We start from the raw sequence: 16,979 nt of genomic DNA, 5'->3' as shown, positions 1-16,979 counted from the left end.
AGCAAAACTCAACTGGTTTTGTTTTCATTAACTCGGTTACAACTATCCTTGGATAGGTTTAAGTTGTGCGTTGGTTCTACATGTAGACATTTCTTTATTCATGCATCACAGAAGTTTTCACCCTGATCTGGTAGCAACATTTTATTCCTTTCAAGGTTCTGACCTTTATTTAAGCCTCATTTCATGTAAAAATCCAGGTTACGGTAAAGTAGAAGATATCTTCAAGTAATCACACTTGAAAAATGTATATTACAACTGATGGGAGGAAAATAATGAAACCACTAGTTGGTGCAAATGCACAGTTGAAGAATCCAAAACTGCTTATGAATAAACACTACATTTAGATTGCCATCCAGCTTTACATATGTTTATATTTATTCTGTCAACACCATTATAAGTTAATGCATCAAATTAAAAAAAGATCACAATTTGTAGATGAAATGCTGCATTCCAGTTCCAGACGGTTCCCTTCAGACCTCCACGGCTGAAAACCTCTGATCTCATTTCAGTTATTGTCATCCAACAGTGTGACGTGACACTATCCCAGTACTTGCACATAGTTTTTAGGGACCAGGGCCCGTTTCCCTCTCAAGTCACCCAGGAACCATTCTTCATCAACGGGCTCCAGACCAGTTATAATATCCCCAACCTGAGAAAGAAGAGGGAGTGAGAGATCAATAGACTGGCAGTGCTTCCTAGAGACAATCTTTGTCCGTGAATTTATTCATAAAAAAAACAATCACTACCTGCAGAGAGAGCTCCTCGTCGCATTGTGACAGATAGTCGAACATTGCCCTGCCTCTACTTCCAGCAGCAGCCCCACTCTGCTGGTTATTAGACTGCTGACCTGCTGAAGAAATAACATACTTCATTAATTAATGACAAAGAATGATGCTGGTTTGACGAAACTGTCCATTTGTTTTAGAGCTGAAACAATTAATTAGTTGATAACCAACAAATGGTTTAAATACTTTTCCCCAAGTACAAATACCATGCAATACCCAGTTCAAGCTACTTAACAGTGAGTATTTGGTGCTTTTCTTTGACTAATGAAATGGTAAACTGAATATCTTGGTCAAGCCAAACCAGCAATTTGAGTCAAGAAGCCACCTTCAATACACTAATCAATTCATTGATGAAATAATTGGCAGCTGAATCAATAATAAAGTTGCTTCTCACTTTGAAATGCTACAGAACAACTTCGGTCAGTGGTGGAAGTAATATTTACATCCTTTACTTAAGTAGCAATGCCACACGGAAAACACTTCACTACAAGTTAAAAGTATTAACAGCAAAATACACTTAAGGTGTGACAAATAGTCACAGAGCAGTAAAATGTTGATGTGTAGCGTCGCTGTCCGGTGAGAACCACGTATCTTTAAAAAAGTCAAGCAAGAAAAACAGCTGTTTTCAGCTTTGAGAAGTGCATTTTCCAGCTGACTCTTTTTGAAGAAGTAGGGGAATTTTCTCAATCCATAAAGGAACACGTCATCCTTCAGTTTTTAAAAAGTTAACTGACAAATATGCAGATTCAAAAGATACATGGATTTCACTGGACAGGGAGGATATGAAAAGCTGTAGTCTGTAAAGTAACTAAAGCTGTCAGACAAATGTAGTGGAGTAATTAAAGTCATTAAATGGAAATACTCAGGTAAAGCACAGGACTTAAGTAAATGTACTTCACATTTGTGAAAAGTGTCTTTTTAAAAAGAAAATGCATTTAATTACTTGAAGAATGTAACAAAGTAGTTCACCACCACATTTGTAATTTTGAGTAGATTCACATCTTATTTTCCTAAGAGACACACAATGATTCTCCCTCTAAATATGTATCTCTATTGACACGAATGATAAGTTCAATGAGTAGGACTGATGATGATACCGAACAGTCGTTTTGCATCTTCATACCTGCGCTGCTCTCAACAAAAGCCCTGGGGAACACGCCCTCTGTGCCGTTGAGCCGGCCGCAGCTCCACTCGGCGTCAACATGGCGGCTGATCAGGATCCGGTCGCCCTCTTGAAACGACAGGTCGCCGTCTGAATTCCCATCATAGTCATACAGAGCCACCACCCACTCCACAGCGGGCTGAGACGCCTACAGAGTGAGCAGGACGAGAGGGGAGAGGATATGGTTACACACACACACTTACAACATTCAGCTGGAACAAACTTTTAGCAGATTGTTTGTTTGTTTTACGGGACACATTGGGTGTGTCGCCAAACCGCCACCATTGTGTTTGATGTTTCTGTTAACATAAATGTGTGTTACCTGAGCAGGTTTGGCCGCTTCAGTGTGCGTACTCGGAGAAGAAACCATGCCTGTGGGACAAAATGATGAACAGGTTCGTAAAAAGGTAACGCATACCATCCCATCAGGAAACAAAATAGAAAAATTAGAAATGTGTGGGCACACTTAGGTATTATTAACATATTGATGTGTAACTGACATGATGCAGTGTCTCCTCTGTATTCTTTGTAGAGTTTTACCTGGTGGGGAGTTTACACTTTATATAATATATTTAAAGTATGCAATAATGTATTTGTGTAAAACGTGTTACATTTGCATACTCCTGTATTTTTATACTGAGTAAATTTACGGCCAACAAATTACATCCACAAATGTAATATTTATATCAATAAGATTCAGTATTTCTCAACCAGAATGTAACTCAAAAGGCCGATAAAACATCTTAAAGTTCCCGATGGGAGGTAAAACTTCAATTTATGTCCCTAAATATTTTCCAGAAAGGGTTCCTAGAAATAACCATGTCATCTGCTACTAACTATAGGGAAGACAAAGTTATGTCAAAGTTTTTTCATAAAAAGTTGTTTCTTACATAAAGAAACCTACAGACATTATACTTCAACAGCTAACTGAATAAATAAAATATGATTGGAAAACTTTGTAAGGACGGATTTCATCTCATGGCTGAGTGTGTTGAGACCTTTTGTAAACAGCTATTTAATGAAATAGAAACAATTCCTGGCATGCCACAGAGGGAGGCGCCACACACTGATGCACAAAGTTGCTCTTTTGTTTCAATAAGAGGATCAAGAGGATAACATACTGCTGTAGTATTAGGGTTCCCATTTTAAGACAAAATGTGTGATACAAGTTCAGCTAACCTTTGGTGGCCAAATCGGCACATTGTGAAAAGAGTGAATGAATTTAGTCTCAGCCCTTCCAGGTACTATTACCAGGCAGTGGTATCCTGATGGACTGTCTCTTCTGCTGTCTTGGGGCTGTAGGCAGATCTTCAATGACCTCTACAAAGTTAAGAGGGAAGATACCCGTCGAGGCGCCAATCTGTCCCCGAGCCCAGTCCTGTCCAACCAACGCCTTCAGCTGGATCACATCGCCCTCAGAGAACGACAGCTCACCGCTGTTCTCCCTCTCAAAGTCAAACCTCGCCACGCATCTCGGACCGCTTTGGTGGAGGCCGCAACATTTTCAGATGTCGGGTTAGTTCATCAGGGTGGTTTGTAAAGGCGAGTGCAAAGAGTTTATCAGGTAAAAGAAACCTTACCTGACTGCTGCAGATGGTGGCCTCGCTTTCCGTTCAGGGAGCGGTTTTGGGGAATTTGACTAGTTGGAGAAATGATAATTCTTTTATTTAGGAAATCCTTAATCGTAGTAAACATTTAACCATAGACCAATGCAGTGCAAGAATGGATTTCAATGGTTGAAACTTACAAGTACTTTGACATAATTGGCCGGAAAGAAACCGGAAGATCCCCTACAAGTGCCTCTGTACCACTCGCTGTCCACCTGCTCCACCATGGTCACAACATCTCCTGCTCTCAGACCCAGCTCTCCTGGACCCTCTGTGTGTGCAGAACAAACAGCTGTTCATGGCGGCATTAACATAATCTGAACACGTTCTGCCAAATGCAAAACAACAAATAATTCGAAGAGTTCTAGTTATACGCTACTTTGGATTATCTTCCAACAGCCAGTATCTATACTTTAAAAAACATGCATCACAATAATAGTTTGACATTTTGGGCGATTTGCTTTTTTGAGAATCTCCTATCTGTGCATTATGGACCTGAAATCAGGGAGCGGTTAGCCTTGCTTAGCTTAGCCTAGCATTAAGATGGGAAGCAGGGAGAAACAGCTAGCTGTCTCTCGCTCTCTTAAGTGCAAAAATATCATAAATCTTTCTTTTTAAGTTTCTGTTTGTCTTTGAATAAACACATTCTTCCTACTCCTCAAAAGCGCAGAATTTAGTTAATCCGTGTACGTATTTTTTACCAAAATGTTAAACTATTCTTTCAATATATTGCCTCATGTTTGTGTTCTTGTCTAATCTCAGTCAGTATTTGCAGCTGTTTGGGTTTTAAAAAACAACAACTGATGTGTCACCTGGATTGAAGTCATGTATGGCCTGCACCTTAAGCTCAGAACCAGCTCCACCTGAACCGGCATCCTATAGGGAGAGAGAGGTTAATGTAACAGAGCCCTCTGGGCAAGATAGACTCAAGTGTCAAAGAAATGGTTTACTCATAAATATCACCTGTGGCGGGTGCTTGTGTGAGACGGAGGAAACGGGAGTTATGACCGTCATGTGAGACTTGTGTACTCTGCCTCTGGTGTCTCCAACTTGGCACTCAAACATATTGTGGTCTATCTCATCTAGCAGCAGGAGCACCTCGTTTTTCTATTGAAAAGGACAACAAAGGTTATTCACTTTTGCTGAATCAACTATATGGATGTCTTGGAGCGGTTTTAGAAGGATAGTAGTGCACTTTTATGTTAAGGCAACATGTAAGCCAATAAAAGTAGTTCAGACACCTGAAATGACAGTTCTCCTGTGTCACTCCCATTGTAGTCGAAGGAAGCAATCCCATGAGGAAGTTGAAGCTGTTGAATGACAGCAAAAATGAAACCAGTGCTCATCAAGTGGCATTTGAAACATGCATTAATCGTGCAGTGGGATCTTTCTCACGGTGTATTTGTTGTAGAGACGGTGGCCGGGGTTGGGCCTTGGAGGTACGACAGCTCCTTTCCTGTGGGGCTTCTGTGTCTGGGGTTTAGGTGAAGCTTCCAATTGTGCTGAATGGGATCGACCTAGGGCCTGAAGGCTGGGTGCGGGAGGTCTTCCCGGGCCCGTTTTGGCTAGAGGTGGGCGAGGAGGAAGGGTTTTGCTCCTCGAAGTCAGCCTCCTGAAGGGCAACACCATCATCAAGTTAAGTAGCATGCCTACAAAGTACCATCGTCTGACGTTTAAATTTGTACTGAATTCTTTCCACTCTCACTCACCGAGGTGGTAGTGATGGCTCTGGCCCAGACGGGAAAGACTCCTGCAGAAAAATCCAATTGGGCATTTATATTGCCACTAAAACACACTCACAGCCTACAGCACTGGGAACCATAGAAACCAGGCTACAACACATAGCATTCAGCCAGAACTCGCTTCAGCTCAACAGCAGGCGACATGTTCAAGGGACTACAATGGTCTCTTTGCTTATGGAGATGCAGGGAAACTACACAGCTGATAGACTAGATAAACCTGATTGAGAGAGACTTTATGGGATCCAAATGTTCCACCTCATAGTTTATAAGTACATATACACTAATAGCACAAAGCCCTGTGATTAGACAATATTTCTGAATGAAGGCTGAAATACATGAAAACGACCTCTTCTGTGGTGTTCAGAGGGTTTGCAGAGTTTATAGGTTAATTATTTCTCAGTGGGATGCAAATTTTACCTGGTGGGGGAGGGTGGGCGTCTGGCTTTGTCTGCGATTCACTGAAGTGTTTAGGGAGCCTATGGGCTTCTGAGCAGGGAGAGGAGGGGGGGTGTCCTCAAAGTTATCCGACACTGAGGAAAAAATAAAACTCTCTTTACCACAACTTTCTGCTCCAGAAGTGATGTGCAGAAAGAAAGTATTTTAACTCCAATATATTTTGACGGTTATCACATGAGGTTTGCTGTATCAGAGGGACTCACATGAACCGGTTTTGCTGGGGACCATGATGGTGGTTGGTCTCCGTGTCATACTTGGTCTGGGCGAAGAGCCTCCATTGCCGTCTACAGGTTTGACCGCGATGTGATCTGAACAAGGAGACACTTGACTGTAGCTGTGTTTTTTACACAATGTAAACAAGGACAACACTGTTTTAGTTGGTCATTTGTGATCCAGCACAGAAGTACTTCTTCTATTCGGTGATTGAGACGATTTTTGTAACTTGATTTGTTGTAAAAAGAACTAGTTCAGAGTAAATATCTAAATATTTGAGATACTAAGTATTAAAGGCCTCTGGATTGTGAGCAAATAAATGTGACTGAGCCCTTTGATTTAAGGCTCGAGGGGACCCAAGTCAGAGAACACACTACATACTTGATCTGACACAAGATCTTTGATCTTAATCAAAAAAAATGTATCAATAGATGAATCTATAATGAAAATGTTACGTAGAGTGCATTGCTACAGACCGCTGTCTTTTGTCTTACACAATATAGAAGTAATAAAAATAAACTGCTACTCACTTGATGGACTGTCCACATACACATTCTCTGTGACCCTAGAAGTTGAGTTGTGGTTGTTTATATTAAGGTTGGGTTTCAGAGGTTCCTTAAAAGGCTTCACTGGACGTGTCGGAGGGACTGGCGGCGTGTCCTCTTCATGGATGCTGTTGTCTCTGGTCAATACAGAAGGACGTGATCTCTTATTGAGTACAATCTCCAGTTCCTCTTTTACAGGTAGTTCTACAGGTTTCCTCGGGGGCACAGGTCTTGGGGCGGTTGAAGGGATTTGGGGGACGTTTGTGATTGATACGTTTTGATAGTCATTATCTACACTGTTGATTAACTGAAGTTTAAGAGCGACAGAAGGTTTAGCAGCAACTGAAGGTTTGTTGGTCGCCTTCCTGGGTGCGGGTTGTGGTTTGGCCAGCTCAACCGCATTTCCATCCTCGGTGCTAGCCTGGGTCTCAAAGGCCTGGATCCTGGCCCGGATATTGCGTTGACTGTGGTTGGTGCTCATTTCGCCACCTGCATCCTCACCTTGTAAGGCCTCGTCCGATTGGTTGGCGTAGCCGCCGTTCTCCGCACACTCGTTATCCGCACTAAAGACCTCCAATAACTCCTTTAAATACTTATTGGAGGAGACCGCTTCTGGATCCAATTGAATGCTGTCACAATGTTCACTGAGCTTGACCAAAGTCTGAACTTTGACCTCGTTTGTGGTCGCCTGCTTTTGGGGTTTCGTACGAGGAAGTGGAACGGGGCGTCGGCTGTGCTCTGAGTCAGGTGAAGAGGGAGTAGTTTCAGCAGTGACAGAGAGAGGAATGTCCCAGTGTACAGTCACAGATCTACTGCAGGTGTGAGTGGAACCTGATTGGTCGGGTTGCTTTACATCTGACTCAGCATCACTTTGGTCCTCAGCCTTTGTGGATACTAGAGTATTAGTCCCACCTGGTTTCGGTAGTGACGGCCTCTGTGGTTTTTGAGGCTTTTTACCTGGAAGGAAATGTAATCATCATGAAAGAATCACCATGTAGAGCAGAAATAACCGTCACCCACAAAGATGATTCTCCTATGCCTCACCTGCAGGTCTTTTCCCTGCCGACTGTGGAGCAGCAGCACTGGTGTCTTCCCTCACAGGGTCAGTCTGCGTGGCACTTGTGATGCTGCAGGTTGTCCGACGGGGGGCTGCAGTAGGTTTGACAATGTGCTCTTCCTGGGTCTTCTCATGAATCACCTGGTCATAGGATGGTGGGGGCTAAGTCATGAGAAAGACACACCAGCACACATTGTTATCCCATATAGTATAACATTTCTGCTTATGGTACCTGCTGAGTGCATTAGGGTCGTTTTTAAGTGATGTTCTCAAACTTTAAAGAAAAAAACATCGACAATTCAAAACATACACCCTGTGTGTTAGGCTGACTCCAGTCTTTTTAGATCGAATTCTACTACTTTAGGCCAACAGATTTCTCCACCTAAACTTTAGCAGTGTGGATATGTGTGGATATTTAGACCTTCATGGTTTGGTGTCTGTTCAAAAGATTCTGGGAGAGGGAACTTCAAAATTCTGGCTTTATTTACTTATTTATTTTTTATTCGTGGACAGCACAGAACCACAAGCATAAAAAAAAAAAAAAAAAACATATTCTAGATACTGGCCTGTCTGAAGAACCAAGCTTTGTTCACTGATGAAACTCAATATGTCCATCAGATGAGGCCTACCTGGGGAACAGCCTGGATGCCTGCAGACCAGCCTGACGGAGGAGGATGAGGGAAAACCACAGAGTTTCCTGAGAACCAGTTGTTACTGACCAGAGGTCCGGCTGAGACGATGGTGATCTCTGGTCGCCTGAAATACAAACCACAGATATCTATGACATCAATTCAGTACACCAAAATGCACATCCACATCCAGTCCACCTTACAAGTGATTTATTCCTCGTCGATAATTTGATTTCTTTCTTAGCCTAACTGGAAACATACAGTGCTCCTATTAGGGTTATCAGTAATGAGAAGCAAAATGATTGTTTACATTACCTTCTTTCTCTGGTGTGGTCACTCTGACAGTTTGTTCTTGCTGAAGGAAGAAAGATCATATTAATTATGTGTCATAGATTTCCCTGCACAGATTAGTTTTTTACCTCTAAAAATACATAAACATATTTTACAGACATTCATTTTACATTTGTGCAAACATGACAGTTTAATTTCCATTTGTCAACATTAGTAAAAAATACAACTGTGTTGTCACTTTTCTGAAGGAATATTATTATTCATCCTGAAAAAGTTGCCAACTCTCCCATAAAAGATCTTTCATCTTCTACAAAACTTATTCAAAGAATTATCCCTTTAAGTGTTATCAAAGCGTTGACTTACTTTGTTTGACAGCAGCTCGTATAGACGGCAGAGGCCCTTGACTGAAGAGAAAACAGAACAGGAGGCCCATTTATCATTAAGGTGTGGAGAGCGGGTTCATACCTCTGTGGTGACTCAATCATTAAAAAGAAAATGTCTTTCCTCGCCCCAGAGCAATGTCACACTATACGCTCCATCTATACTGCTACTTTATGCTGTTGCTGCCAAGTTATGTTAAGAGAACAATAACATCCCTGCAAATGCTGTACAAGTCGAAATCCACCAACCTTACAAAAACATGGTGTCCATGAGGTACCTCTTCCAGGTAAACACTCCTACAACCCTTTTCACACAACTCCCTCTCTACACACAATTTGACACGGTTACATATCCTCAGGCCGTTTACCTCTAAATGTGTAAAGATTATTTTCTCATCCTTAAATTACATCACAAGCAACATTATGAGTCTTTGTGCTGAAGAGATTAAACTATTGTGATGCTCTCACGCCGACACAAACACTAAATTCTCTTGACAGTGGAGGCGGGCGCATCATTAACACACATCCTGCTCATTAAGGACCGCCTGCAAGACGTTGATGTAAACTATCTGGGGGGGGGGGGGGGACCAACAATCCTGGCCCTGGTTACGAGAGATACCGCGTGGTTTATTTAATTGATTAGCTCAGTTGTAAACACGACATGCTGTGTGATCTGTCATAGTTTAAAGGACTTCCCAGATCTCTATGATAAGTGTCAGTTAGGAGGCTATCCTTTGCTTTATGTCTCTAAACAACAACTAAAAAAAAGCAGCATGACGTGTTTGTCCCCATGCTGACCTTCTGATGGTCAGTGAGGGTGATCAGTGCATTGTTTTGGTCCATTCACAACCTCACCAGCGTCAGCAGATCTGACCGTTAAAGTGACAGTGCCCCGTTTCAGCAACAGGGTTTGGTTAAACTTAACAACCGTTAGTAGTCATGCACAAAGAAAATAAATGACATACCTTGAATGTAAATGATCCGGCTTGGTTCTTTTGAGATCATCTGCAGAGAAAAAACAGAGAGGTGCAGGTTTTAAACGTGATGTGGAGCAACAAAGACAACATCCTGGCACTTATCAACATCAATCTATTCTAATAATCTATACAGTCTATTTACGTCTAATCTGGTGAATTAAATACCTGACAAATCCAGACACTTTATCACATTGATGGAACAATTACACTATGGGTAATATATAAACATATGAAATACATTTCTAAACTGTTGATCTAATAGGGATGAAAACACAATTAAAGCTGAGGGTCAAAACTTTGAAAGAACTATGGGTTAATACTGAAACGTAGGGTAACATGAGCAGAAATACAGAAATAACAAGGCAATCGTCATCAGTAATGTCAGTTACTCAAAAATATATATTTATAGTTTGCTAACATTAGCCATCATAAGCTACCAGACCAAGTAAGACATTTCTCATTTGAAACAGAAACAATTTGATATTTCAGTTTTACTTTAAGATGTAGTCATCGTTTCATATAAAATACTACCTGCTACTTACAGACGGGACTGTATGAACTAGAAATACAAGAACCGTAATCAGCCATTACATCTCGATGAACCAGTCAGTTTAAAGTTACTCAGCATCTAAATTTACAAATGGTTACGTCACCATGAGGAGCAATGCAATAACGTCCCTCATTTTTACATTTTATTAATTTTCATTTAATATCTTCTGTCATCAGAAATAATACAATAGATAGAGTGACAGAATCATCTGTACTGTAACTGGATAATGCAACAACAAAACAATCAAACGTTTAGCAATATAACTGAACATAACTGCATTGCACATCATAGAAATGGACGCAGCACAGTCAAAAGATACTGCGTTGTGTTAATGTGATTCTATAATAATAATGCCAGGTGGTCCTGCAGATTAGGGATCTGTTGAGTGGAAGTCAAAATTAAAATGATAGATTTCATAACGATGTTCAGTGTGTAACCCTAAAGTCAAATTAACTGGTACTTTCCCACATGCAACTTCAGACACACAGAACACTTTGCACTAGTATTCCCGGTCCTCGCATGGCAGTGAGCTGAATTTCATGTTAATCAACCAGCTGTAGAGAAGCAATCACTGTCTATTAGTTAACAGCTAGAATAAGGAGCAATATCTGTAATGCAAACCATCTAATCCACTAAAATATCATTTGTTTCCTCGTGTTTGAGATAAAACCTCTGTAGACCAATATCAAAAAAAAAAAACAAAGGAAAGTAATGGAAGTCTGCATTGTTGTTATTGCCTCGAGCCTGATTGGCAGTCAAGTTCACCTGTTCCTTGTTATCTGTTGGTGCCACAGAGCTACTGCCTCAAATTACACTTCAACAACATGTGAGAAGAAGAGATTCTGCACTTTCATTCAACGACAAAAGAAATATTTTTTATCAACCTCCGGACAAAGTGTTAAGCTCTGTTACTTCACCCAACCATTTCCTTGTAAATATGCAGTCTGATATACATGACGTAATAGTACAGGTGGTTAACTTTACTTTCACTTGCGTGTGTGATGTGCCGTTGCCCTCTCTTGTGATAGATATGATGCCCCTACCTGCGAGGAATTAAAGGAATAAATATCAAATCCTCAGCATCAAAAGAGTATTCCCATTAGGATCCTCCCTCCATCGAGTGTCTGAGCGTGATGGACGACTTGAAGCCAGTCACCGCAGACAACAGAAAAGAGAGGGAGGGCCCTGTGATATCTCGGCTCTGCTGTGTTTACTTGGCCAATCTAATGAACTGGAATGTGGTCAATCAGGAAGTGCTGTTTGTGTCACACAAAGCTGTCCCGTCACTGTCCTTTCCCTACAAAGTAAAAGGTCACATCATTAAAAAAGTTTAAAAGGAATTGAATGATTGACAGCTTTGGTTGTAACTCTACTATAAGTCGTAAAGCTGCCGTTTGGCTGCAAATTGAACTGATATGCATCAATGAACTAATCAAACTTTACATTTATCGAGCATCTTTCACCCAGGTTAAGAGATAATATCCAATTAAAAAAAGATATAATTCGGATAAAATGATGCAATGTCTAATAGCATAGAGCTATTCATGCCATTTCGTTGCCATGAAAACAACAGCTGGCTGGCGGCTCTGTGAGGCTGAGAATGTCATGTCAATTATTTACTTTTAGTTTATAATTTATATTTAACCTTAAAACCTGATGAGAGCAATACACTTGAGAAAATTGAAAACCCTGCCGCATTTCTTCACGAAAACCATTTACACTTGATAAGGTTTTTGATTTTATTTCCAATCAGCAAACATCCCTTGGTATTTGAGGGCCACCGTCACATGAAAAGACAACAAAACGCACGAGAAAGCTGCTGAGGTCAGCAGGAAAGGATTCCCTTCACAGCTGCAGTGTCTCTTGAACACATGCTGACATTACTCAGCACAGCGGCAGCAGTCACAGGGCAGCTGGTGAAACGGCTGGCGACAAAGGGAAAGAAAGAAAAACATTTTCGAACTTCTCACTTGTGAAGTCAGAGGTGAGAAGAAGTCTGATAAAGAGCTTAGTTCCTCTCCAAATTCGGCCAAAGTGGCTTTTCCCAGCTGGGCAAGTGTGCTGATTCAACTCAACACCTTTGTTGCTGTTCACAGATCATTGAGCAAAACAGATTTGCCCTCAGTTGAAAAACAAGACAGATGATGGCGTCATGACTGACTAACACAATGACAGCAGCAGCTGATCTGGACCTTCAGCCAGAGACGATTAGACGGTGTCCATGCAGACCAGCGGAAAACACCTGAAACGGCATCTGACGTGGGCCCAGTGATGGTGGAATGAATCATATTAAAACACTGCTCTGCAAGGATGGGAAAAACTGCATCATGTACAGAAAGGAACAGCCCGTCTGCACGGACGGACTGTCAGCATCCAGACAGCTGGTCTGGGGTCAGGGTGTGGTTGGGGAGGGGTAAGTCTGTTTGCACAGCAGGTGTTGCTAAAAAAATAGAAAAAGAAAAGAGGAACAAAGACATAGAGGGTCCAATTCAAACAAAGGCCTGAGACAGTTTCAATACTTGTATGTGAGGCAGCTGACTGAAAATGAAAGCCGTTCATTAATCACAGGCTGAATGCTGACACTACGAATCTGTAAGCAAGTCAAAACCATGAGGATCAAGAGAGTCGTCTTTTAAGTGACACGTGTTGCTGAGAGGTGTGTGGGCCAAAGTTTCTATAAATGGGAAGGTAAATGACTGTAATAAGGTGACAGACAGGTTTCAACAATTTAACTAAATGAAAACCGATTGCACTTTAGTATTTTGTGTTAAATGTAAAAAAAAAATTGCATATGAACTTAAGCCTTTTTTGTTTGATTCCACCCAGGAGACCAAAACACAAACCAGCTTACTGCTTCTTATTGTAAGAGTTTTGCGTCTCATAGCAACTGAGGGAGTGCAGAGGTATGAAAGCACAGCTATTAACACACTGGTGAAGACATTTAAATGTCTTAAGATCAATCTGTTCAGACATTAAGAAAACAAACCATACATTCATACTGTAGGCAGCTGTGTGTCAGGTTTCAGCAGCTTGTGATAACAACACAAGTAATTGAGTAGTTAAAGGTCCAAACCTTTGTTTTTTGTTTTTGTTGGTAGCATAGCATATCTACAAATCACGCAGACTTTGCACTCTTGCTGTGCAGTAAAATTAATGTTTGATGTGTTTCTCCTTGTGTTCCAAGGCTCCATTAGCTTCCATTCATTTGTGAATGGCATTGGAATTAAATAGCAGACTCTTGTCATTCTGTTCCCCAACAACCAGAATGTAAAGTCACGTTTTCACTTTGGTTCCACATGTTTCAAGCGTTCTATTTTCATTTAGTACATAAAGTAATGAATGAAACAGCGGTTGCCTGGTGGGACAATACACCCGCATCTGTTATATGATTAGCTGTGGTGTCAAAAATTATTTTTATTGCAAATTGGTGTAACAATTCAACAATTGTTAGCAATAAACGTGTCCCTCCGCTCTAAAAAGCCTAAACACATACACATTAATGTAATTAATGTAAGTAATGATGAACTGACGACTTATTTTAAGTCTCCGTTAGATGATTCAGGAAACAGTTTGGATTGTCAGCCTGTTACATACCCAAACAAACATACCTGTTGCCTGGGTTCTGTGCCGGACGTCCCGCTGATCTCGGCGCTCCCCCTCTTCCTCATCTTCACGCCGGGCTTCGGCCATCGCGGTTTAAAACAATGCAGAAGAAAAACAAATTACACCATAAATCCTTTATTCAAAAGTGTTGCTGGTTCATCTGCCTCCACGGTCGATGAAGCATGGGTTACTGTCCCCGACCACCGGATGTTTCGGTGCGTCTCTGCCCACAGCAGCCCTCTCTCTGCCCCGCGGTGGGCGGAGGTGGTGCCACTCACCGTCAGGACCCCAACGGGCAACACGGTCACTCTTACACATGGCAGAGCAGGATCAACCCACTCCTACTACCAATAATATGATTCAATTAGGAACGGAGAAAGTATGTGTAGACCTCTGATTTGTATGCATTTTTTAATGTATGTATGAATGTAATGAATGTATGTGATAACAAGACCCCAGTGTTCTCTTTACAGCAGAAATCTCTGACAGCTTCTACTGAAACTTTTCAAGATGTGAAGTTTGCTGATGTTCACAAGTCGTTTGTTGTGTCATGTGTCTACTGTAGTTCCTTCGTGCAGCTTTTTAATATCTCTCCACTCTAAATGTCTTTGGAAGGCCTATGCCATCTGTAATACATTGGTGGAAAGTAACTAAGTACATTTACTCAAGTACTGTTGTGACATTTTGAGGTACTGGTCCATTTAATACTTGTATTCCTGTCAGAGGGAAATAATGTACTTTTTACTCCACTACATTTATTGTCTTTAGTAACATTATGATTGCAGGACTTTTCCTTGTAACAGAGTATTTCTACACGGTGGTATCTCAATACATTTCCACTAGATGTCACTATAGGCCTGGGCATCTTTATAATCTGATAAAAAAAAATGTCTCTTTCATTTGAACCAGTGCCAAGATTTTCAGTTAGTAGAAATCACCACGGAGGAATACTGGGGAATTGTGTCCATGGAATTACTTGTAACTGCTTGAATTGTGACTTGAGCTTAAAATATCCATCAGTCAAGCATACATCAACCTTTGTCACAACTCCACTGTATAATTTCATGCTGATTACATATCATGTCAACATGGACAAAATAAGCAATGTCTTAATTTATGGATCAACTTGGCTGGGAATAAGAGATATTTGTACCAAATAAGACACAGAGGCAAATGAGACGAATTTGTCACATATAGATTTGATTCATCCTGCCCTTGTACCTCCCCTTCTTGTCCAGCAGGTGGCGACATACTGTAGAAATCAGAATTTTCTAATCATATCTGTTATTTTGATCGCGTCTTGATAAAATTAACCATGATGCCTTTTTACCTGCTTACAGATCATTAGGATTAGGCTGATTTTATAAACTACAGCAATGAGATTCTGCATCCAAATAAAGGTTTCAACTGCAATAAGCAATCTGTTTTTATTCAGAGGGGTGTTGCCTCACATTTAAATGGATTAACCGTGTCAACGTTTTAACCCAAATATTATTTACACTTTACAGTGAGCTATTATTGCTGTTATTACTCATCATTTCTCACCGGTTTATTCCTCACGAGGGAAACTAACACTCCTCCAGTGGATGTGGGCCTGTTGTGTCTCAGTGGGAGGAGCGTTCAAAATGAGGATTAATGCGGTTTCACCTATGTGTGTGTGTGTGTGTGTGTGTTTGTGTGCGCGCGCCGCGGACCAGGTTAAGTAGCTCGATTACACGTATAATAACTCCGCGTACTGGAATGAAAGGGGGACATTATGGAGCTGTGATAAGAAGCGACTCTGCTATTTATTCCTGAGAAGAAACAGCGGGAGTGTGTTTGAGGTGAAACCTGCTGGTCGACGACGTTCAAACTGCTGAGCGCTCTTTACAAAAACCGGAGAGGATCCGTCCCACGGTAAGAAAGAAGGAAAAAGTATTGTTCACAGTTGTAGCTTTATCTCACTTGTTATATGATAACACGGCAGGGACATGGCTGGTGTTGTTTGTCCATGTGCGTGTTTTATTTGACAGTTGCGGAGTCTGTGATCGACATGTGCGGGTGGGTTGAAGGGTCGGGTTTCAGAGCAACCAGAGGTCTCTGCCGGGTTTACTGAGGGATTCCCAGTGAAAAATGACCACCAGTCTGTGCGTCCTTCTGAAGTGAAATAAGTAAAACACTCTTCCGTGTTTCCACTTTGCCTCCCTGTTGTGTCCTCACCGTAGAGACAAAGTGGACCCGCCCTGTCTCTAATCATAGCTCACAATTTCTGCAACTTCAGCACACGAACAAGTCGCAGCTTAGTTACATGTTTACAAATATATCTGGTTTCTTAATCTTGCGTAAACTTTCAGTGCTCGCAGCGTCTTTCCTTTATTTTATCCACGCGCTGTTGTTTATCATCTCCAAAAAAAAAAAAAAAGTTATTTTACAGCAGGAGTCTGAGGTGTAGCCTACCTGTCCTGATTCGGATTCACCTTTCGGGCTCCTAATGAGCTTTGGCCTCGGATGTTCACTGTGAGGGAGGCAGAAAGCAGCCGGTGTTGAGTTACACAGCAAACAGCATTAATATTTCATGGCTGGCCATCCCGTGTGAGTGTCGCTCCTTTACAGGTGCTCTCTTCCCTCCTGCCAAATCAATGTGATCCACAGTCAGCTGATGGAAACTGAGCGTTTGAGGCCAGTTTCTGGGGGGGGGAAAGATGTCAAACTGTTTGTTGTCCAGGTTTCTCCCCCTCTCTGTTTCATCCAGATTTATCCCTCAGCTAAAGAGAAGTTATATTTCCACCATGTTAGTTTGTGTGTTTGTAAGTTAGCTGGATATTTCAAAAGCTGGTAAACAGAAGGATATTTCTTGGGGCTGCAATTAACTATTTCAATTATTGTCACGATCAGGCTTTGCCTTGTGTGTTCTGTGTGTGTTTTCTGTAGCTCCTCACTCTACCTGTCAGCCTCTAACTCAGCCACTCCCTCAGCACCAGTCCAACTCAGCCACTCCCTCAG

The 16,979-nt window shown here is 41.5% G+C and overlaps 2 protein-coding genes across 3 annotated transcripts in view; one reads left to right on the top strand and one right to left on the bottom strand.

The window, feature by feature from the left end:
• Window positions 1-92: 92 nt before the first annotated feature.
• sh3d19 (SH3 domain containing 19) lies at window positions 93-14,084 on the bottom strand. Of its 2 annotated transcripts, none has more exons than XM_031863343.1 (21): window positions 14,003-14,084; window positions 9,833-9,872; window positions 8,851-8,891; window positions 8,512-8,551; window positions 8,197-8,323; window positions 7,555-7,729; window positions 6,496-7,467; window positions 5,956-6,060; window positions 5,714-5,826; window positions 5,264-5,304; window positions 4,950-5,166; window positions 4,796-4,864; window positions 4,518-4,661; window positions 4,367-4,430; window positions 3,695-3,825; window positions 3,528-3,586; window positions 3,199-3,428; window positions 2,270-2,319; window positions 1,909-2,095; window positions 747-850; window positions 93-649 (listed from the first exon to the last, which is right to left on the bottom strand). In XM_031863343.1, exons 1-21 carry the CDS (start codon window positions 14,082-14,084, stop codon window positions 539-541), a joined length of 3,102 nt encoding a protein of 1,033 aa, XP_031719203.1. In that variant the 3' UTR covers window positions 93-538. The 2 variants fall into 2 exon arrangements, with proteins under 2 accessions (XP_031719203.1, XP_031719204.1); XM_031863344.1 differs by having other exon boundaries at window positions 747-847.
• A 1,577-nt stretch (window positions 14,085-15,661) lies between these two features.
• The window catches only part of fhip1aa (FHF complex subunit HOOK interacting protein 1Aa), a 28,869-nt gene continuing 27,551 nt past the window's right edge, over window positions 15,662-16,979 (top strand). The window contains exon 1 of the mRNA XM_031863163.1: window positions 15,662-15,893. The gene's annotated coding sequence lies outside the window, so the exon portion shown is untranslated. The remainder of the gene's footprint in view (window positions 15,894-16,979) is intronic.

This window comes from Anarrhichthys ocellatus, unplaced genomic scaffold (assembly GCF_004355925.1).
Source record: "Anarrhichthys ocellatus isolate YVR2014 unplaced genomic scaffold, GSC_Weel_1.0 scaffold28, whole genome shotgun sequence".
Lineage (NCBI taxonomy): Eukaryota > Metazoa > Chordata > Actinopteri > Perciformes > Anarhichadidae > Anarrhichthys > Anarrhichthys ocellatus.
This window is presented reverse-complemented; position numbering and strand designations above follow the sequence as displayed.